Source organism: Sminthopsis crassicaudata, chromosome 4 (genome assembly GCF_048593235.1).
Source record: "Sminthopsis crassicaudata isolate SCR6 chromosome 4, ASM4859323v1, whole genome shotgun sequence".
NCBI classification, from domain to species: Eukaryota; Metazoa; Chordata; class Mammalia; order Dasyuromorphia; family Dasyuridae; genus Sminthopsis; species Sminthopsis crassicaudata.
In genome coordinates this window covers 405,184,730-405,208,796 of record NC_133620.1, presented here as the reverse complement: position 1 = coordinate 405,208,796, position 24,067 = coordinate 405,184,730, and the positions used below count along the sequence as shown (strand labels likewise).

The following is a 24,067-nucleotide window of genomic DNA, read 5'->3' as shown; positions in this document are numbered from 1 at the left end:
ATCACAGTACAGAATGTCCTGCAGAAAATATGATGAGCTATGATCACAAAAATAAGCTGGCATTTTCTAACAAAGGGCTTTAAATACCAGGTTAAGGAGTTTGGAGAGGCAACAGGGAACAATTGAAGAGTTATAAAGAGTGACATGATCAAAGATATGCAGAAAGAAAATTAATCTGTTAGCAGCATTAAGATGGGTGGTATGATGCAGTCACTAAGATTCCACACAACCAAATACCCCAGAACCCAGATGGTTCAAAGCCACAGAAGCTGAGAACAATGACAGATGATGCTTACGTGGTCAGGTGTTCTATTTCTTTGCTAATTAAACAAAATGTTCTGACAGGCAGTCATTTGAAGCTAAAAAAATCTGAAAAGCTATATACACATTTTGCTAATTTTTCATCTCTCTTTGCTCAAAACAATATGTGCAAGGCACTGTATCAGACCCCGAGGTTAAAAGACAAAATGGAACAGCCTCTAGTCTGGAAGGAAGGAAAGAAATGTGAAGAGGGGGAAATATCAGCTATCAGAGAAAGCAAGTACAATCTATAGAAGGAAAGAGGTTAGTGTTGAATACCAAATGCTCCAGTTGTCAAATATTTACTTATCCTTTTATACAGAAAAAGGTAAGGAGAAAGGGAAATATTGACTTAAAATCTGATCCTAAACATTTACAGGACTCACTGATTATTCCTGGGCATTAAATGCTTTGTAGGGAAACGGTTTTATGAAGAGTCCCTCTCTTTGAAAAATGTATATAGACTAACTGGGACAATTGAACATACATATAAGCAGCAATCTAACAAAGTAAAGCAACAGTTCAACATCCAATTCATGTAATGTGAACTATGTGTGTAGAGAACATGAAATAAAGGAATCAATGTAGAGATTATATCATCAATGAGGGAAGGCTTCCTGAATGTAAACCTCTAAATTCAAACATTTATTAAGAGATTACTGTGCTAGGTATTAAGAGAGATAAAAAGTTTAGAAAGAATATTAGCCCTACCGTTATGGAGTTAAGTCTTTTAGGAAGATATGACACAAACACAAATAAGTAGCGCAATAAAAACAATTACTAATAGTTATATAGTATTTTAAGAGTTACAAAATGCTTTTTTAATTCCCTGTAGAGAGAATTGCAGTGGTTATGTGCCACAAAAATTTGTAATAGGTAAAATCAGGTGTAGTTCATGTCTTTTTTCAGGGACACTCAGCAGCCCAGAAACAGTAGATAATTAGATGATGGGAGTTATTCAGGGGCTGAGGATTAGCAGATCAGAAAAAGTAGAAGGCTTTGAAGAAAATAACTGTCATGAGGACTGACTGCTGGGCAACAGTGGATTTGACGCTAAAATCAAAATAATTCCAAATAATATAAACCTAGAAGCTTGAGGGTATAGTCAAGAATAGGGAAGTTAGGAAGTTGAGATATGTTTCACATGCCAGTAGTTGTAGAAAATGGGTATGTTCACACTTAAAATTAAAATGGAAATGTTGATACAATAGCATGGAAAGGCCTGATACACAGGAAAATCAATTGGGTTTGAGAGAATTTACCAGGTACTATTATTTATATGTATTAGTCTTATAAAAACAGTAAAATGGACTCCATTACAAAAGTGCACAAAGGAAAATTCACATCCATAGTCTCCACTAAGTAAATGACAAAATCAATTATTAATGCTGATTAGATTTTTAAAAAAATAATGACCATAAAATAATTGACCATTTTGTGGATGCCTATGAAGCTAACTATTTAGAAGGGTTTTAAGACACTAGAAATTATACCAAAGGAAATTGTGAAATTTCCTTTGCAAAAGGTTTTCCTTCTCTGTAACATACAAATGAAGTCTAGAAATGAACAATATAATTTTACAACATTCTTTCCATTCTTATATATCATAAGATAAAGACTGAAATTCACTCACCAAATTTGGACACTTCTGCCCTCTTTTTAGACCACGTATAATAGTCCAAAAGCCCTCTGTAGGCCTGGATAAGTTTAATTAATTTTTCTTGGGAAGCAGACATTTCACCATATCTCCAGCTCTCTGCCTGGTTTAGATTCCTGTAAGCATCCTCAACCATTCCATTATGCAGAAGGTATAGTGCATGCTGTAAGGAGATCTGCAACAAATCAAAAACAATATGGGTCATGGGGTTCCAAATAGGAGAAGTGGAGAAGAGAGGACAGTGGCCCAGAGTCAGGAATACATGAATCCTAGTCCTTCATCTGATACATACTGACTATGACTTTAGCAAGTCATATAACCTAGTAGTGCTTCTATGGTAACACTCAATCCCAACATTTATTTTGATGCAGGAATCTCTTTACTAACTACTTTACCAGTAACTCAAAATACTGGATCAAAATGAGACCTAGGAACTATAGGAATATGAGATATCAATGCAAGGTCTTAGAAAACTTTTTGTTATAGGCATTCCTATTTATTGACGTAGACTTTTGTAACTTAATAGATGATCTTTACTGTTGATGGAGCAATAAAATTAATCATCTTGCAGCCATCCTGATGATGAAATGCTCCAAAAATAGCTAGGCTACACAGAAGACAGAAACACAGTTATCTACTAAGTTTACACTTGAAGCTTTCAAGCCTGGCAGACCTTGTCAGAGGCTGAATTCTGCTGGTACTGCCTTCACAAACCCAGGTCATCTCCACACTGGAGGAAGTCTTCACTGACGGAAGGTACTAAGAATTAAGTGCAAGAGTATAAAACAGAGATACCTAGTGTTAAGGTGCTCAGAGACAGAGCTCAGTTCAAAGGTGAACTACCCAAAGAGGCAAAACCTTCAATGTGTGAAGAGCATTGAAGGAGACAACACCCCAGAAAGGAAGATCATGTGCAATACAATTACAATGAAGGAAGTCCCAAAGAAATAAAAGGAAGTAAACTCAAAAGGCCTCAAGTGTAGGGAAAAAAAAGCCTCACAGCAACACTTTTGTTGTGGCAAAAAAAACTGGAAATGAGAGGCTGCCCAACAGTTGGGGAATGGATCAATAAATTTTGGTAAATGAATGGATTGGAATATTATTAATATAACTGAGACGGACATAAGGAACAGACTCAGAAAAACTTGGAAAGACTCGCACTACAGAGTGAAGTGAGCAGAACCAGAACATTAATTTTTATGATCACACTGTAAAGAAAATTAAATCTGAAAAATTCGGGAAGTCTGATCAATATAGGGAATCACAATGTCCAGAGAACTCAGATGACAAAACTCTGGACAGAGAGGCGATAGAATAAAGGCGATAGAAAAAATGTAATAAAGAATAAGTAAATATACATTTTCAGATTGCTTCCTTGTTCTAAAAGGGTTCAAATGATATGTAAAACCTTTAGAATTTAGTTCATTATCATATAATCACAACTACAGAAAATACTCTTTGAGATTCTTCTCTGGAAAACAGAGAAATTCAAAACTAATATTTTCTTTCTGAAAACACCCCAGGGCCAGAAAAAGTCAGAGAACATGAAAGGGCAGCGTAAAGATGAGTGGATGTTATCTAATTAGTCTGCATGAAGCATCCCCTTATTCATCTAAGGTCACCATTGTCCCTTCTTATCCCCTCCCATCAATTTTTCATCACTACTGGGATATTAATTCCCCACTACTCAATTATCAGCACGGTGTAGTGGGTAAAATATTGCACGTGAAAGCCAGAAAGACCTACATTCAAATACTGTTTATTAGTTTTGTGATCTTGGTCAAGTCATTTCATCTCTGCTCTGACTTCAGTTTCCTCATCTGTAGTACACACTGGCTTCTAAGCTCCTTTATCCTTTTAAATCTATGATCTTACAATGTAAGTCCTTCCTTACCTTTAAATAATTTTGGACACCAATATTTTTCATCCGGTCAGCAAAGGCACTGAAGGTTTCAACGTTACTCTTAGGATGATGATATAAAATTGTACTGCCCAGTTTCCAAATGATCTGTCAAATTAATGTTATGTAAAGAGAAAAATAATAAGAACCAAAATGTTAATTTCTATCTGAAAAAACTATTATTAAATCCCATTATTTATTAATAATAAAAACTTAAAATTTTTATTACAAAATTATTACATTTACAAAATATAAACTACCACAAAAGCTGAAACTAGTAATTTCATGTAGAGTGATTGTGGCATATAAAAAATAAAAAATAAACTATATTTTTATTTGGAGAGTTATCAGCAAAAGGTATTGTAAAACTAATTTTAAAAAATCTTTCCACTTATTTAAGCTTAATCTTGTATTGTTCTCTTGCTACCAATATTTGGGATTAAGAGCTCTTATTTCCAGTGAGCTTGCTTTCCTCCTCTGATTTAATTACATAATGTTCCCTTTAAGGAAGATTTATTTGAAATTTTGATTTAAATCACTAATCAAGAAAAAATATCAACTTAGGATCTATTCTGAGCTCCTTCCCAGGGCATGACAAGTGGTCATCCTGTCCTTATTTGCTCTCTGGCAACTCAGCTCATTATGACAATCCATCTTGTTTTCTGAGAATTCTAATTAGGAACAATTTTTTCTTATGTTAAGCTACAACTTGCTCAAATTTAAACCAATTTTATTGCAAATTTAAATTCATTATCATCTGTTTTGCCTCTTCACCCTAAGGACTGTGGATCTTTCTATCCAACTCTCAGCTGAAACCTCCTTTACAAGCTATTTTCTCTCCATGAGAACATGGACTGTCCTGATTTCTTATTTGTATCTCTAGCACTTATCACAGTGCTCTGAAAATAGCAAGCACTTAATAAACATTCTCTTTCTTTGTCCCTCTGTCTCTGTCTCTTTCTCTCTTAAAATCTAATATACCAAGCATTTTATAAACACCTGTTGTCTACAAGGAACTATCCTGGTACAAAGACAAAAGAAGAAACAATCCCTGTCCTCAAAGAGCTTACCTTCTAATGCAGGGATAGAACATGTAAATAGGTAAGTGTGTATATACATGGTGGATAGTATGAGGAAAGGCTGAGTGATTACAAATCTTGGGAACAGGAAAGGCTTCCCAAAAGAGATGGCACATTAGCTGAACCTTAAAGGAAGGTAGGACTGAAGTGAGGAAGAAGTGTCTTCCAGCCAGAGATGACAGTTTGGCACATAGAAAGGAAATGGAATGTCTATACCTGGACACCAGTTTAGATGAAATAAAAATGTCAAAGAGGGAATGACATGCAATATAATAAGCCTAGAAAGGCAAACTGTAGCCAAATTATAGGGGCTATAAATGTCACTCTGAAGAGTTTTTGGTTTTCGTTTTGGATGAAAGAGAGAACCAATTATGTTTCTAGAAAAGGAGGGAACAGAATCAGATTTGTACTTTAGAAAGAATATTTTGGTAATTACGTGGAGAATGTACTGGGGGGGAAATAAAAGAAAAAAGAAAAAAAGAAAAAAGGTTGGAAATTACTTAGGAGACTATTGCAATGGGCTAGGCCAGCTAAGAGAAGATAAGGGTCTGAACTGGGGTGGGGGGAAAGGGAATATACAGATGGAGAATAAGATTTGAGAAGTACTGAGGAAATAAGGTTATGAAGATATGGCAACTGATTGGATAGAAATAAAGGAAAAGGAAAGAATCAAGAACAGGGATCCTCAAACTACGGCCCACAGGCCAGATGCAACCCGCCTGGTTATGGCAAATGGACTGAGGGGGTGGAGACAGAGTGTGAGCTTTTGTTTTTACTATAGTCTGGCCCTCTCACAGTCTGAGGGACAGTGAACTGGCCCCTATTTAAAAAGTTTGAGGACCGCTGATCAAGAATAATCCCACCATGTTTTCCTTATATATCCTTTTGCTTGATGTAATCTAAATGCTCATTCTTCATAATTTGGAAACTACTGTTTATTTCATTTGTGGAAGGCATAACCATAGAATCAGAAAGTTTTAGCACTAACTCTTAGAGATTTTCTAGTCCAAATGCTTTTTGAGATATAAGGAAATCACAGCCCAATGAGGTGAAGTAATTTGCTTAATGTGACACAGATTCATCTTGCAAATAAAGAAATAAATGATTTATTAACTTTAGCCAAAAGAAGCAAAAACCTATGAAATCAAATGAAGCATAATAATTATGACTTTCATATTTTAAAATTATTAAGACAACTCTGAGATACCACTACACACCTATCAGATTGGCTAAAATGACAGGAAAAGATAATGATGAATGTTAGAGGGGATGTGGGAAAACTGGGACACTGATGCATTGTTGGTGGAACTGTGAATGGATCCAACCATTCTGGAGAACAATCGGGAACAATGCCCAAAAAGTTATCAAACTGTGCATACCCTTTGATCCAGCAGTGTTTCTATTGGGCTTATATCCCAAAGAGATCTTAAAGAAGGGAAAGGGACCCACATGTGCAAAGTTGTTTGTGACAGCCCTCTTTGTAATGGCTAGAAACTGAAAACTGAATGGATGCCCATCAATTGGAGAATGGCTGAATAAATATTATTGTTCTGTAAGAAATAACCAGGAGGATGAATACAGAGAGGCTTGGAGAGACTTACACGAACTGATGCTGAAATGAGCAGAACCAGGAGATTATACACCACAAGAAGACTCTATAAAGATCAATCTCTTCAACAATGAGAGGATCCAAATCAGTTTCAATAGAGCAGTAATGAACTGAACCAGCTATACTCAGTGAAAGAACACTGGGAAATGAGTGTGGACCACAATATAGCATTTCTACTCTTTCTGTTATTATTTATTTGCATTTTTGATTTTCTTCTCGGGTTATTTTTACCTTTTTTCTAAATCCGATTTTTCTTGTGCAGCAAGATAACTATATAAATATGTATACATATATTGTATTTAATATACTTTTAACATATATGGGACTACTTGCCATCTAGGGGAAGGGGTGGAAAGGAGGAGGGAAAAAGTTGGAAGTTTTTGCAAAGGTCAATGTTGAAAAATTACCCATGCATATGTTTTGTCAATAAAAAGCTATAATAAAATAAAATATATATATATATATATTTTAAAATTATGCATCCAAACCATCTTATCACTTCTTAAATTCCTCTTCATTAGAAATATAGAAAATATAAAGGGAAATAAATCTTCTCCTAATCCATGTACATAATCTTCAGCTGAAGATGCTTCTACTTAAAATACTCTTAAAATGTAATAAAGATATCTTGATTAAAAATCTTGAGTCCTGAGAAAATTACTCATCAACCATGAAGATAAAGGGCTCCCTCTCTCATTCCTATCATTTTTTTTAATTTTAATTTTTTAATTTTATCAAAGCTTTTTATTTACAAAACATATGCATGGGTAATTTTTCAACAGTGAGCCTTGCAAAGCCTTCCAAATTATCCCCTTCTTCCCCCAATCCCCGCCCCTAGATGGCAGGTAGTCCAATACATGTTAAATATGTTAAAATATACTCTCATTCCTATTATAAGCTCACTTACCTCCGGGGCAATCTGCCGTTTCTGGCTGTTAATGTCCTCCAAGGTCTGGAGATAACACTGCAGGAACTCTGAGGCTCGCTGCCACTGGTGCTTTAGCAGGGCTTCTTGTATGATATTTAAACAAATACTTGTAGTCTGAGCAAAATTTGTCCCCTTCTGGCCATGACTCCCTTTAAAAAATAAAATTAAGCCAATAGTCACCACAGAGCACATAGAATAACTAAATTTGCCAGTATAGCTATTCCTGGCATAAGGTTGTCTTGACCAAGACAGTTTCACCCTCTTAGTCTGGAAATAGTGGTATAACATAATTCAACCAGTAGCTCATTCATAACACCGTGGTATTATGGTACAACTAGAGAATCAAAGAAAGTTAGGCCTTGAATGATGTTGTCCTATCCCTCATCCCATGTTACAGAAATTGAGCTTCACAAAGTGCCAAAGTGACTTGTACAAAATCATACTGTTAAATTTCAGGGGTGCGTCTAGAATTGACTCTTCAGACTTCCAGTAAGAATCTCGTGTGCTTTGGGAGACAATAATATACTTGCTTCAAATAATGTCATTAGAAAGTATATACCACTACAGTATGTAAGGTACTTTAAGTCCTTGTCAAAGTCAGTTAGTGAGGCCTATTTTACAGTCACAAAATCTCAGAATGGGTCATGTAGCTACACCCAATTTTAAAAAACATCCTCAGCAACTGGTTATCCCAGTTATCCTGCTTTCTGCCTGAAACTCTCCAAAGAGAAGCAATCTACTGTATCCTGAGGCATTGTGGCCACTAATAAGATAAAACTGAATAGGCATAATTGTAAAATGTAAAAAAAAAAAAATGTAAAATTAATTTTTTTTCATTTGAGTTTTTAAATATCTATTTCATAAGTATAGGATGGGAAGGTAAAATGGTCCTAAAAAATATCTAGGGATTTTAATAGACTCTAAATTCAAAATGAATTAGCAGTAAGATATGACAGTCAGAGGTTTAATTATGTTAGGATTCTTACAAGGTGCTAAGTCAGTGGAATTGATAGAGACAATGATTAGTTAGCATGTATTTGACAGTTCTCTAGTTCAATACATGTACTTAGTACTTACTATAGTAATACAAGTTTCACACCTTTAAGAGAATATATATAAGCTAGGAGCCTCAGGATATTCAGAAGCCAGAGAAGGCAATCTGGGAGATTCAGAAGCCAGGATTCAGTTGGGCAGAATTAAGGAAGACAGAGAAGTGGTCGAAGGCTGTCCTGTAGAGAACACTGAAACCAAGATCAGGAAGGCCTCTAAGAAAACTAGCTGAGCTCCAAGTGAAGGAGGCAAGACTTTGAAGGAGATAATAAGGGATTTGGACTTTTGACTCCTGGCTGCATTTGGGATGATTACTGAACTGAAAAGAAGGCTGCCTCCAGAAGCCCCCCAAGAAACCTACTTCCAGAGAACAATACATTTTAGAGAAGAATATTACAGTATTACTACTAAAATATTTGGAAATCTTAATCAGAAAAATGAATTGTTCTTCTGCACTGTGTCCCAGTGAGATGACATCTGGAACATTATGTGTAATTTTGGTCAATGATGTGGTGCAGGGCTGAATCCAAAAAATATTGGGATTCCAAGTGGTGCTTTAAGGTATCTCAAAAGAATTTGTAGACTTACCTCATCTTCAAATCAAGAGGCAAAGATTTTACTATTATACCACTGGTTGTCTGGTTCCAAAAAGGAGAAAGCAATTAACAAAGGGAAAGACACAGGTTAAGTTCCATGAACTTAGCTACCATAATGCTGGTCAAGTTCCCAATGAAACCACCATTTTGATGCTTAGTGAGCAGGCAAAGTTCCCAAAGAATTCACAGTTAACAAGGGGGTAGAAAGGACCTCCTATAGTAAAGGCATAATGTGTATTGGGGGAAAGGAGTTGAATCCTGTTATTACTTCTTTCTTGCCACAGAGAGTAGCTTGGATTACAAATAGCATTTGTAGAAATTCACAATAAATAATTCAATAAATGCCCTCTGCTGCCAAGGCCCCTCCCTTTGGCCCTTCTAAGTAACAAGAACCTGTTCTTTTGCTGGGGTTTTATTCACCCCACCATCACCATATAGTTTACAAAGACACTGACAAGCTGGAGAACAAACAAGGGATGAACAGGATTCATTTCCTAAAAAGGCACTGAAACTAGGGGTGTTCAGACTAAAAAAGAGAAACCTGGGGAAACAGGACAGCCATTTCCAAGCATCTGAAGGACTCTAAGGTAGAAGGGGAATCAGACTTATTTCATGGTCACCAGAAAACAGGATTAGGAGCAAAGAGGCAAAAGATACTAAGAGGCAAATCCAGGGTTGTTGTCAAAAAAAGCTTCCAGTTGTGGAATGTGCTGTCCCAGAAGGGAAGAGCTTTTACTTCATCAGATATTTTCCAGAAGAGGCAGGAAGTCCCTTTCTCAAGCATGTTCTACTCTGGGGATTCTTTTTTAGGTATGGGTTGATCTAGATGAGTATTGAGGCCCTTCCAAATCAAAAATCCTGTGATTTTGTAAACCTTATTTATATCCTTTGATCCTACGATCCTTTACTAGGTACATACTCTTAAATTACATTTCCCCTATTCTTTTCATTCTGAAGATCATTCTTCTTCAGGGTAAAAGTAGAAATAAAATAATTGAATCCTTCTGTTCTCTTGGTCATTTTTTAGCATCAACTCCATCTGTACCAAATATTAGGCCTATTCCTGCCTTGTTCAGCTTGCCTAAGACATAACCTTTAAGTCTTCATTATTGCTCTTAGAACACTTTGGGAGCATCAGCATTGCCTGAATTCTTGACATTTATGATATACTCATTTAAAAAAGTGTCAACCTCTTATATCTTAATTTCCTTGAATTTTTCAAGATGTTTTTTAAAATCCTGAGCTCAGCACCATATACATTTAAATATGTCATCTTAGAGGTGTCTTCCTTTTCTTCCACATCAGAATCTCTGAAGATTTTGGAGGTTTTATTGTCAGAATTTAATTTGGGGGGTAATAAAAATCACGTAACTTGAGAGGTACAGAGGACTTCGACAGTCAACTGTTCCAACCTCTAAACCCAAAAATCAACACTACTAAGACCTGACAGTCTTCCAGTGCTTCTCATTTCCTTTAAGCCATTTTTATTTTTAGAATCCTAGACAATGAAATTACATATATCATGCTCTAGATTTTTAAACTCTGTTTTCCTAAAGTCTGGAGCATGTACCTACTTTGGTATTCTTTTCCTTAACTATCATGAACCCTGAGATGAAACATATTCTTCCCGTGTCACTTCCATATTTGCAACTAGTGGGTGTTTAGAATTAGGCCCAAAGTATCTATTCCCTCTGTTGTTTCTCCTATTTTTTGAAAAAGAATAGGCAATTTAATAGATATTCTAATTTTTCTAGTAGTTATTCAGAGATGTCAAATCTTCTACCACCACCCTATCTTTCTTCTTTATAGCTTTCAGGAAAATGCTTATATTTTCTACCTGGCCAGGTGATACATAAGGCTATAATGATATTACTTGTGCTATGTCACTGCTTCTTCCATTAGTTAGTTCTTTGGTCAAATCACCCCTTTAAGGCTGTGTGATTTTAACGTTATTCTTTATGGCTCACTCTTTTTCACCTCACATGGCCAATCAGTTGCTGTCTCTATGTCCACAACATTTACCACATCTGACCCCCTCTCAGTAGACTCAACCAGCTACCACTTTGGTTCAATTCCTCATCAACTCTCTCCCATACTACTTCAGTAGCTGTATACTTATTCCACTTGCATACAGCAGCTTAACTGGTAGTCCTTAAACACAGATCTCACTACCAAACTCCAATGGCTTTCCATTGCCTCTAAGACATGAGTTCTTTTGTCTGATGGAACTCTAGCAGTTCTTAGAATATTTTTAAATGCACAAAATATACAAGAGTACAAAAAAACCCGAACAACCAGTTATGTTGAAATACAGTCATCAAAAAAAATTGTTTTAATTCACAGAATGCAGATTAACTACTTTTGCTAATAGGTGAAATGTAAAATCCTGTTTGACTTTTAAAGTCTATCATGAAATGTTGCCGACTCTTTCCACTATTTTTATTTTCATTTAGTCAATAGACTGAGTAGGACATAAAGAATAACTTCAAGTTTGAGTAATTATTCATAGACAAATTAGGAATTTCTTTGCCATCTGTCCTTAAATAAGAGTTGGGCAAATGGATAGCCTGACAATATTTCTCAAGAGAATTCTGAATTTAAAAAAAAAAAAAAAAAAAGGAGTCATGTGAGTCTGTGCAGAATTGGGTAGAGTGACTTGGATGCCAAACACAAAACTAATTTTTTAAATAATATATAAAAATGTTACAAATGCGGCTTTTATTGTAGACTACTTTTCTACCTTACAGAAAAAGGCAGTAATGCAAATTACTTTAATGGATTATAATAGAGCACTTTCAATTTGTAATTATGGATGCATAATTTTCAGAGACTTCAGAAAGAAAAACCAAAGAATGAAAGTTGTTTTTTTCTTCTTCTTAGAACTTCTATAAATGTAGAGGACTGAAACTCCAGAAAGGTAAGCTTGAATCAGACAATCCAGACACTTAAGGCTAATTACCTATTTGATGTGAGATAATAACTCTATTAGCATATATTTGGATAATGTTTCTCCTCACCATGGGTGCCAACAGAGTGTTTGAAGTTAAGATAATCTTAGGCAAGGATGGGAGGGGTGGGGGAAGGAGAGGGGGAGGGAGAGGGGGAAGAGGAGGAGGGAGAGAGAGGTAGCTACCTCCTTCACTTCTCCCCCTAAAGACCCAGAACTTGGATTTATCCTGACTCTGAAGCCCAGCTAGCCCCTACTTTACAAGAGTATACATAATTCAACAGGCATATTTAGCATATAGCACAACAATTCTCCGTCAGTTATTTTGAGAATAGTAATTCCAGTTTATCTTGCTTGCAAGAAAATAAGCCATAACGTATAAAGTCATGCTTAAGAATGACAAAATGGATTATACTAAAATATTGTTTTCAATATTGTTTTATGCCAGTGAGACAGTGAGACCTGAGAGCATATCTGCCAAAACAGACCCCGTAACTATAAGAATAGAATATAAAACACTTTAAACAAATAAAGTCGGCTGCACTTACCAGTACTCTGCATGTGCTGGGAGAGCCAGGGTAAGTGTATTTCTGGAACAGGATCTTTTGACACTTCTACTTGATCATCGTTTTGCACAACCCCCATTAATTCTTCACTGAAAGCATCCATATCTACTCCAAATGAAGAAGAGTATTTACAAAAATTTGCACATGAATTTATCCTTTTTCTACTTTAATTAACAAAAGCATTTTTTTTAAAACTAGTAAACATAGCATACACTTCAATGTGCCTGGAATTTCCTTTAGTTTAAAACCAAATTGAGCTGTCAGCAGTACTTGAAAAAAAAAAAAAAAAAAAAAAAACAGAAGTGACTTCCATATAAATCAATTTAAAAAAAAAAAAACATCTATTAAGCACCTATGGTATGCAAGCACCTAGGTAGTAGAGTGGACTGAATGCAATCCCTGCCATCAAGAAGATTCTTCGATTTGTCTGTTTCCTGTTTGCCCCAGTTTTCTCATCTGTGAAATGAGATGGAAAAGGAAACGGCAAACCACTTCTTACTTATCCAGGACAAGGTCTGCTTGGTATATGTCGGTTAGCCAGAATCTTCTCCGTTAGACTGCAAGCTCCCCGAGGGCAGGAGCTGACTTGTCTTTTTCTGCATCCAGTGCTTAATGGGGGCGAGGATGGGTTGTCATGGGGAAGGTATTTAATTTATTAACCCTGGTAGATATCAGCCCCCCTCCTCCTCACCGCAGGGCTATACGAATAAATGTACGGCTCGGTTTGGATCACTAGTTTGCAAAGTTTAAAACCAAGCATTGCGGGAAAGTTTTGTTACTGGCAGGAGACTGTAATTGATGGAGGCCGTGACCTCACCAAACACCGCCCCTTCTTTAGCTCATTCACGAGACCGAGGATTCTAGACCACCCCCTCCCCCCAGTACCGCGTTAGCCATAGCAACCAAATCTTGTCTCCCCGGATGTAGGGGAAGGGAAGAAATGGAAAAGAAAGAGGAAGAAAGGAAAAGGACCAGGGCTCGAGCTTCCCAGGCAACGGAGATGAGTCATTAGTTAACAATAAGCAAGCCCACACGTAAGGGGATGTCGGAGACAAGGCCCCGTCACCATCTCCAGCTCCCGAATCTGGGAATTCTCATTCGAACACTTACCGGGAGCTCCGGTCAGACTTCGCAGCACCTCTTCTTAGGACCCAGAGGAATCCTCGCAGAAGCCAGAAGGGAAACCCACAATGGGCACCGTTCAACTGCACATGCGCGTTAACCTCGCCTCGCCTTAAAGGGTGCTCGTGTCATTTCCGCCAACACGCCTTTTCATCTCCTCTCGCCCCGCCCCACTTCCGGTCTTTGGGTCTTCTTTTTGTGGCCTCTTGCTGTTATCTGTAGTGTGCCTATATTTCCTAATAGGTCTTCCCTTCACCGGGCTTTTGGATCGGGAGGATGCGGGGTTATCCCGGTCAAACTGAGAGGATGAAACATGAGTAGTAAGCCGCTGAATAGCCTGACTTTGGGGAATTCCTGCCGCGCTCAGGGAAAGCACGAGGACCACGTGTTGGAGCAGTCGGGCCTGAAAAGCCCGGGCCACGTGCGTCAGGCCGAAAGCGCGGCCTTTATTCGGGGAGAAGAGCTTCCGCTTTGTCTGAGTGCACGTGGTTATAAATATGCCCGTGTAAGTGGGACTCTTAGAAAGGAATTCTCCCCCTCAGGGCTGGCTGGGAAGTGATGGCCCCGGTGGCGGAAGCCTGACCTTGAGAAGGGAGTCCATCCGGACAGAAGCCCAGCGGAGGGAAACCCTTCCTGCCGGGCTCAGGTTCCAACCTCCCGCGTCCAGACTGGCCGACCTGAAATATACTACAGGCCGAGCATTTCGAGAAGGAGAAATTAAGTGTTATCCTGCCACGTGCTTTCACAAAGCAGCTCAATAGCCATCCGAGAAAGGCAGATTTCACCTCAACGCGAGGGAATATTCAGAATTTACTGTGAATTTTGAAGTGGATGGAATGTCCCAGAAGGGGGGAAATCTTCAAAAAGATCCCTTTTAGGAATGTTTTAGGAAGCATGGTGTATGGAGAAAGCCCTGGATTTGGTCACGTGGGCCTGGATCTGAATCCTGGCTCTGCCACATGCTCCCTAGGTGACCCGGAGCAGGCTGTTTACTCTCAGGGCCTCCTCTCTAAAATAGAAACAGGTGCTGGATGACCTCCAAGGTTCCTTCCAGCTTTAAATGTAACATCCCAGAGACTGGTTCTTGTGTAGTTTGGGTTATATGATGTGACAGTTCCCTTGGGAAAATCAAAAAGGATTCATCACCTGATTACATTCATGTGGCTGTGGAAAAATAGAGATAGGAAGAAGCCTGAGGTTGTGCAGGCGTCACAAGTATAACCTCTATCAGATTGCTTGCATTCTCAGTGAGGAGAAAGGTGAGGGAAGCGGAGAATCTGGAACTGAAAACTTTTTTTTTAATGTTTAAAATGATCTTTACATTTAATTGGGGGGAAAAGAGCTGCAGGCATCACCTGAAAATGAAATATTGGGTTAAAATAACTCATTTATAAAACCAAGAATTTAACTCAACACTTAGTGAATGACAGATATGTGCAAAGTATTCTGCTAAGCCATAAAAATTTAAAAACGAATCAGTCATTATAGTATGTTGACTGAACTTCTAGAGTTTATCTGGCAAATTTTTAAACATAAGAACCTGAGGGCTCTGAAGGAGTAAAGTGACTTGCTTAAAATGACTATTATGTGATTTGGAGATTCAATTGAGCTTTAAATGATTTTATGGAGAGACCCAGAAAGGTTGAATCTATAGTCAACATTGGTAATAAATAGGATAGTCCACCTTAAACTTCCAGCTTAAAGAGTCCAGTGTCAGAAGGCAAGGTGAACACCTCCATACTATGTATAACCCCTACATTTGAGCTTTTTATTCCCTTTCTCCTATCTCTGAGAAATTGATTTGTTATGGATCATTCTCTCAACTTCAGTTTTTCTCTCTTTACTTACAATCTATCTGTAAACATGCTTAAGTCCCCTTCTATTCTTTTTTTTTTTCATTGATCTTGTTATTCCATTAAATTATTGCCTATATCTTTCATTCTCAACTTTTAGGAAACTTAAGACTTACTTCTTCTACTTTATCATCATTTCAGACCCATGCAGTCTAGTTTCCATCTTTTTCACTTAGTTTAAACTGTTGGTTCACAAGTACTCAGTGGCCTAGTTAACAAATTAAATAAGCCTTTTCCCTGTATGCTCCTTAACATCTCTGCAGTAGTCCATATTTTTGAAAACTCACTTCTTTACAATGCCTTTTCCCTTGGCCTCCCCCTCCCTCCTTCTCTCTCCTCTCTCTCTCTCTCTTTCTCTCTCTCTCTCTCTCTCTCTGTCTCTCTCTCTCTCTGTCTCTCTCCTTTCTTTCTTTCTCTGTCTCTGTCTGTCTGTCTGTCTCTCTCTCTCTCTCTCTCTCTCTCTCTCTCTCTCTCTCTCTCTCTTTAATTATAGCTTTTTATTTACCAGATATTTGCATGGGTAATTTTACAACACTGACAGTTGCCAAACCTTTTGTTCTAATTTTTCCCCTCCTTCCCCCCACTCCCCTCCCCCAGATAGCAAGTTGACCAATACTTGTTACATATGTTAAAGTATAAATTAAATACACTATATGTATACATGACCAAACAGTTATTTTGCTGTACAAAAAGAATCTGTCCCTTGGCCTCTCTTAACAGCTCTCTCCTGGTTGTCCTACTTATCTAATTCTTAATGGTCTCCTTTGTCTCCTAACAATGGTCAATTGAACTATTATGAACTAATATGTCAAATATATAAGGGAAAGTTAATGAATCAATCTTTCTAAGTAGCTTTTATGAATCAGGTACTGTGTGCTAAGTGCTAGGTACATGAAAACACATATAAGTAAATACAAAATAAATACATAGTAACATTGGGAGCAGAGGAGGTATTTCTATCTTGAGAAATATATATACAGAAAAATAATTCAGAAAAGAATATAATGTTAATTTTGTTACTAAGTTAAATGTGATATACATTTAAAAAATTATAACAGTGTACAGAGATGGATAGAGCATGTAAGTGCTTACTGTGTATCAAGCTCTCAAAATACCAAAACAGACAGTCCTTACTCTCATATAAGAAAACAAAATAGGAAGCATCTAGTATGGAGGTGGAACAGATTGAAGAGTGAACAAGAAAGAAGCCCTAGATTAGATTTTTCCCCTTTAGATTGAGAGCAAAGGGCAAAACTGTCCTTTACTTCTTTTTGTATTCTCAGTCCTTAGCACAGTACCTAGCACATAGTAAGTACTTAATGATTGATGGCACTCAGTCCACTTGCCACCTTTAGCTGCAGAGTGAACAGTGGAGCAGGCCAACTTCTTATATGACAGTTCTAAGCAAAGTTGAATCATCCACCTTGTACTAGACTTTCTGTTCCTAGGGAGAGATAACCAATTTGGAGATAGAGTAAATGTGAATTGTAATGAAGCAGATCAGAGAATCTCATATTTATGGTTCATGAAAATGTTTTGATAAAAATATATTGAAAACACTGAAATGATGATGAAGTTCAAAATAAAAATAATTTTCTCAACTCTAACAATAAGTTAGATTAAACTGAAGTCAGTAGAGAACTGAGTCAGGACAGGGAACACTGGATTTTTGGTCAGAGAATAAAGCTTCAAAACCTAACTTTGCCACTTACTGAATTTGTAATGTTAGAAAGTTTATTTCACTTCCCTAAGTCTCAATTTTATTATTTATAAAATGAAGATGATGAACTATATAATGATCCAATAATCATCATTATGATGATCAAATGTAATTATGTATTGCTATATTAGGATTATTTGATAAATAGCAGATCTATCCTTCAAATCTGGGTCTTTTCCAATATCAAATCCAGTAATTTTTATATAGTTGCCCTATTTTTTTTTCTTTGAAGCCAAGATCAGGTACTACTTCCTTCATGATAAAAAATTCCCTCACGCTGCCTTGTGATATAATAATTCCCCTCCACAAATTTCCTGAGAGCAATTTGTCTTAATCTCTTCCTTTGCCTCTTTCACATTCTGTCTTGGTGGTCTGGTATCCTTATTGTTTAGTAAACTTCTTGGGCCTCTGGTGCTCTTCATATATATATATTCCAGGTGTCTACTAAGCTCAGTGTGTTATATGTAGTAGACACATAATACATATTTATTAAATGAAAAACACAAAAGACAAGAACTAAAGACTTGTAGTTAAGATAGGGTATCTTAGATCAAAGAACCATGGACTTTTAGTATTGAAAGGATGCTTAGATATTTTCTAGATCAATATGAGGAAATTGATTCCTTGGTCCCAACATTGTTACATTATTCGAATATTCTTTTATGTGCAGATCTCAGTGGGCTTTAATAAAAACATCAAACGAAAAATTTTAATATAAGCTTTAATAAAGAATTACCACACCTTTTTATGGGTGGTAAATTTAATTTATTTCCATTTTGTTGATGGAAAGTATCAAGGACACATAGAAAGATGATTCTTCAAGGAGAAATAACAGATGAGTAGAAGTTAGAGATAGAAATAAAAGTCATGTCTCCAGAATCCTGATTTTCAGGTATTGTTAGAATTCTAAGTTTTGTATTAGGTAATTCATTCATAGATTTAGCATTTTTCAAAGTATTGGCACACACTACTGTGTGCAAATACTGGGCAAGGTGAAGGTGATAAAAAGACCAATAGGAAATATTTCCCTAATATCAACCAGAAAGAATTTAAATTTGGGGAATTACAATCAAAATCACAAGATTTAGCAGATGTCATTAAGGAGCAAAGAACTTGAAGTGAGATATTTTTAGATGCAAAAAAAAAAAAAAAAAAGATTTTGCAACTAGAATAGCTTTCCTAACAAAACTGAATACAATCTTATAAGGAGAAAAATGGATCTTCATTGAGAGGACTTTAAAAGATTACTGATGAAAGCACCAGAACTGAAAAGAAAATTTTAAAATATAAATAAAAGTAAAGAGAAAAATAATAAATATAAAAATGAGTGATTAACCAGAAATGACTTAATAAGGATGAGCTGTTTACATTCTAAGGGAAGGAAAGGAGCATTAAAAGGATTCTTTTAGAATTCTAATGCTATCATCCTGGAAGATAGACCATCATCCAGTGGGAAAGGGCCAGCCTTGGTCACCAGCTGCTAATCAATTGCTATCCTCAGGATAGAGCTTAACTGAACCATCATGGCCCCCTGAAATACAGGTGGTAGAAATGTCTAACTACTATTATCGATTACCTTGACCACCACCTTCACTCATATCCTAATGGGAAAGGTCTAGAATCCTGAGTGCAAGAGCCTTAGGAATATCAGTTTCTCACAAAACAGGCCTGCTTCCAGCCCAACTTCTATAGCTTCCTTTGAGGGAAGAAATCATTCTGGAGAAGATGCCCTTTTCTTCATCATAATTAATAGCTGCAGCTAACAAAAGCCATCATCTGGGGAGGCAGCTCTTGTGGAGAAGAGCCAGCTGTCTGCATCAGCTACCAACCAACTTCCATCCATGGTACACTCAAGTCAGCCTAGGTGAAGTAGTAATGCCCCTAGAGAAAGAAATGAAGTAGTATATTCCAGGCAAATCAAATCATGACCATCTACCCTCAGATCCTAATGAAGAAAACAGAGGACTGTGAACTCCTGAAATTAGCAATGCTTCCTCCCTGATGTCTACCAACATCATTCTTAAGAAAAAAAACCCTGTTGCAGCCTGCTAACTGAACCTGCAGGTGCTATAGTCATTTCTTTGGAAGACCCAAAAGGAAAATTTTTATTACCGAGGACCTTGACACTTTTGATTGGTTAAATATTAGAAATGGATGTGATTTTATCAGTGCACATGTCATTTAAAAGAGGTATTTTAATATCCTTTGTCAGTGTAATGTAAGAACCATAGTACTTTTCATCTGACATGAGAATTTTCACATCTATTTTCTCCATCATTAGAATATTTAATTTTCCTTGGAAGTAGAAACTGTTTTTCTATGTACATCCCTAACACATAAATCAGTGCTTTGCCCATTGTAAGTAATTCATTCATTCATAAATAAGAGATCAGAGTGATAGTCAAATAAGACAGAATATAAATGAATTTGTTTTGCTTTGATGATGGTATAAGAAGAAATAAAGGAGGAAGGATACACTAGAAGAAACTAGGATGAAGGAACTTGTTACACATAATTGGGGTGCACAAATAGAAGCAGATGCAAACACAGAAGATATTGACAGTGGGCATCACTTGATCTCACTAAAAAAGATAAAGGCCAAAAGAGGGTAGAACACACATACAGTTTGGTATGGAAATACTCATCTGAACAGGAATCCAGATAGAAACAAGAAAAGGGGAAAGAGGAATATGATATGGGCAGACAATTCTCAAGAGTAAAAAAAAAAAATCTTATCTATAGCCATATGAAAAAAACACTCCAAATCACTAATTAGAGAAATCCAATAAAAATAATTTTGACATTTTATCTCACCTATGACAAATATAAATGTTGAAGGGCTGTTGTGTCCTGCTTTCTAGAGCCCCCACACTGAGCCTCCACCTTGTTAGTGGAGAAGTGATGAGGCAAGACTCCCAAGGATGGTGGGAAAATGGAGTCCATTTATTTCAAGGACTTTCCCCTTTGTATAATGTAACAAAAACAACACTGCATGTGAGACCACATAAACAACTTGCTATTGTACACAGTTTGCCACCTGGTATCATTTTGCTTCAATCTCAATGCAGGTTGTCAATGGCCCCTGACTTCTCAGGAAGACTGAGAGATTGGGACCTGAACCAGACATTGTTAGCAGGTTCCCTCTAGGTTGAAGGGTCTTATACCTTATCCAGAGTTTCCCCACTGACTGACCCTTTACAAAAGGGCTGTGTAAAAAAAAAAAAAAAAGATACACTGTTGGTAGACCAGTGAATAGATGCAATAATTCTGAAAAATCTACAAAAAGTTATTGAGCAAGGCATATCCTTTAACCCAGATAACATTGCTAGTCCTATGCCCAGAAGAGATTTTCAAAGGAAGAAAAGGGCCCATATATGCAACAGTATTTACATCAGCTATTTTATGGTGATGAAACCTGGAAACTAAGAAGATACCCATCAATTGGGGATTAACTGAATGTAATGAAATACTGCTGTGTGGTAAAAGGAAATAGATTTCACAGAGACATGTATGAACTAATACAAAGTGAAGTAAGTAGAAACAGAACATTTTGTACTATTATCAATATTATTTAAATGACCAATTTTGAATACTTTCACACACTGGTGAAGAAAGAAATGAATAGAACCAGGAGAACAATGTCTACAATGCTAGTAACACTGAAAGGCATACTCTTTGAAAATTATAAATTATAAGGACAATGATCAACACAATGATTATACCAGGATAACAATTTACACAGTAATAGCAATGTTGTAAAGATAATCAACTGTGAAAGATTTAGTGTAAACCTTGGTAACTTACTTCACCCTACTGGGACTTGGTTTTCTTAGCTATAAATTAAGGGGTGAAACTAGTTGGCTTCTAAAGTCCCTTTCAGTTCTAATTCATTGTTATGTGATTCTGTGAAATATTTATCTCTTCTTTACCTCATAAAGGCACTTACTGTTCCACAAATATTTTCCAGTCCATAAATAAGGAGGATTTTACTTTATTACCATGGAGTTAGTAGGGGGGAAAGTACAATATGCCAAATACTTGTTATATTTCTTTTCCTTTTCTTTTTTTAAAGCTAGCTTTGATGCCTTTCTTACCAGGTATAACTTTAGATTTTAAAAGATTTATGATCTAATTAATCAATGCCATCTTTTCCAAAATCAACATAAATAATACCTGTTATGAATTAGTATAAAGTCTTGAGGAGTTGTTAAAAAAATTTCATAATTATCATTTGGTGGCTAAACTTCTCCCTGAGTTTGATGAAATAGGACTTTGGAAGACAGACAGTTTATCTGTCAGTGGTACTTGAAACTTTGGCAACCTGGTAAAATATACCAGAGCTTTGACTCCATGGTATTGACTCCATTTGGTCTTTGATAACTTGGAATCCCCTCCATGCCAGTATGAGGAAACATTTTATAGATGACAGTAATACTAGAGGACTACATATAAAATACATACACATATTAGTTTTTAAGATAGACTCTGGTCTATAGATAAACCTACCAACATCTGATATGGTTTTGAGAAGCACTTTTTTCCTCTTATTGCATCTCCATCATTTTGAAGATAAACTGAGATTTAGGAATCACTCCTCTCCCTATTTTGGTATCACAGTCACACCCCAAACCCTTTCTGCCTCAAACTACTTATCTTCTGAACTGCCCTTTTTCTGTTGAAAGTAGTACCACCCTTCTAATCACTCCAGTTTGCAACCTCAATGTTATCCTAAACTCCTCCTCTTCTCTCATTTGACATTAAATCAACTGCCAAACCTTGCCATGTCTATTTCTTCATCTGTTGCATCTAATCCCAATTCATACAACCACCAGATTAGTTCAAACTTTTTATCTTATTACAACAATAGTTTCCTGATTCATCTTTCCCCTTTCCAATCTAGCCACCACACATCTTGCCAATATGATTTCCTTAAGTGAAAGTCTGACCAAGTCACTCTACTCAGTAAACCTAGTGTCTTCCTATTAATTCTAGGATAAAATAGAAATTCTTCTGTTTGACTTTTTAAAGCCCTTCACAACCTGACCCACACAACTTTTCCAGGCTCATTACTCTCCCTTTCCTCCCTTGGAAATTAGATTGATTTGGCATGATTTATTTTTAATGAACAAATCACACAGTAGTTCACTCAATTTCTTAACCTAGCCAAACTGGCCTCCTTGGTATTCTTCACAAATGACACTCTATTTCCCATCTCCATGCCTTTGCTTTGGCCATCTCTCATTCTGGGAGTGTGCTCCATCCATATTTTCCTCTTAGAATCCTTAGTTTCTTTAAGAATCAGCTCAACCAACTTTCTACATGAAGCCTTTCCTCATCTCCCCAACTACTAGAGCTCTTCTTCATTAAACCACTGTGTACTTATTCTGCATGTACTTGTATAGGTACGTGCAGTTTCCTTCAAAATAATATTAGCTCCTTGAAAACAGATTGTTTTGTTTTCCTCTATCTATAGTGGCTAGCACAGTAACTAGCACGTTGTAAGCATTTAATAAATAATTGTTAATCAATTAATTGCCTATAGTCACACAGATAGTAAATGTCAGAGGCAGGATTAAACTCTGTTGTCTCTTGCCTCCAAGACCAACACATATACTCTGAATAACTTTAATAAGCAGAAGATTGAATGAAGCCTTATGGGGCTTGATTTTCATTTCTAAGCAATGAACCTCTAGTAAGTACTGGGCTATTTGGGCAGGTATTTGATTTCAGAAAATATAGTACTCCAAAATCCTTCCTGATCACTTATGAATATTAAAATAATAAACAAAAACAAAACAAAACAAAAGGAGCTGGATTTTGTAAGCCAAGCTCCTAGTGGAAAAAAAAAAAAAAAAACATGCTACTAATTTAATTTAAATTAACTATGTAACTAAAGTTAGGGAGAAAAAAAAGTGTATATATAAGCCAAGCTGTTCTATATTTTAGGAAATATTTTTCCCTCCTAGATATCTCTATATTTTGCAGTTAGGTTATGAACCTAGGAGAATGAAATAATGATAATATCTTTGACAGGAATAGGGAAGTTTGGGAAGATGGGATTCAGAGAACAATCGAGTTCAGGATTGTTGATGGATATGTTGAATTTGAAGTATCTCTGGGAATTCCAATAGGTATCTGGTGATGCAAGACTGAAGCCCTAGGGAAAGACTAAGGATGGATATATAGAGCTGTGAGTCTTCTACAGAGAAATGTTAATTAAACCCAAGGGAACTGAAGAAGTTACTAAGACAACTTAAAAGTCAGAAGAGAACATGGAACATCCACATATAGGGGGTGTGATATAAATGGTAAGCTAAAAAAAGGAGATTAAAAGTAAGGAAGATCAAAAAAGGATAGAGTCATGAAATCTAAGTGAAGACAGTATCTAGAAGGAAAGGGGTCAACCATGCCAAATGCAACAGAGAGGTAAATAAGGATTAAGAATGAAAGAAGTCTGATGGAAGTGGAAATCTTCAACATAAAGAAGATCCAACTCACTTCCAGTTGATCAATGATGGACAGAGGTAGCTACACCCAGAGAAGGAACACTGGGAAGTGAATGTAAATTGTTAGCACTACTGTCTGTCTGCTCAGGTTACTTGTACCTTCAGAATCTAATGCTTATTGTGCAACAAGAAAATGGTATTTACACACATGTATTGTATCTAGGTTATATTGTAACACATGTAAAATGTATGGGATTGCCTGTCATGGGGGGGGGAGTAGAGGGAGGGGGGGAT

General features: G+C 36.6%; 1 protein-coding gene across 3 annotated transcripts in view; it reads right to left on the bottom strand.

Moving 5' to 3' along the window:
* The window catches only part of TAF1A (TATA-box binding protein associated factor, RNA polymerase I subunit A), a 28,849-nt gene extending 14,983 nt beyond the window's left edge, over positions 1–13,866 (bottom strand). Inside the window, exons 1-5 of one of the 3 annotated variants that reach the window (XM_074262674.1) lie at positions 13,743–13,866; positions 12,615–12,737; positions 7,453–7,622; positions 3,852–3,965; positions 1,934–2,132 (exon numbers count right to left, since the gene is read on the bottom strand). In XM_074262674.1, the coding sequence (XP_074118775.1) occupies positions 1,934–2,132; positions 3,852–3,965; positions 7,453–7,622; positions 12,615–12,735 (604 nt within the window). In that variant the 5' untranslated portion in view covers positions 12,736–12,737; positions 13,743–13,866. Of the gene's footprint in view, positions 1–1,933; positions 2,133–3,851; positions 3,966–7,452; positions 7,623–12,614; positions 12,738–13,001; positions 13,151–13,742 lie in introns of those variants that run through there. The other 2 variants (XM_074262675.1, XM_074262673.1) reach the window with 2 other exon arrangements.
* Between the last annotated feature and the right edge of the window lie 10,201 nt (positions 13,867–24,067).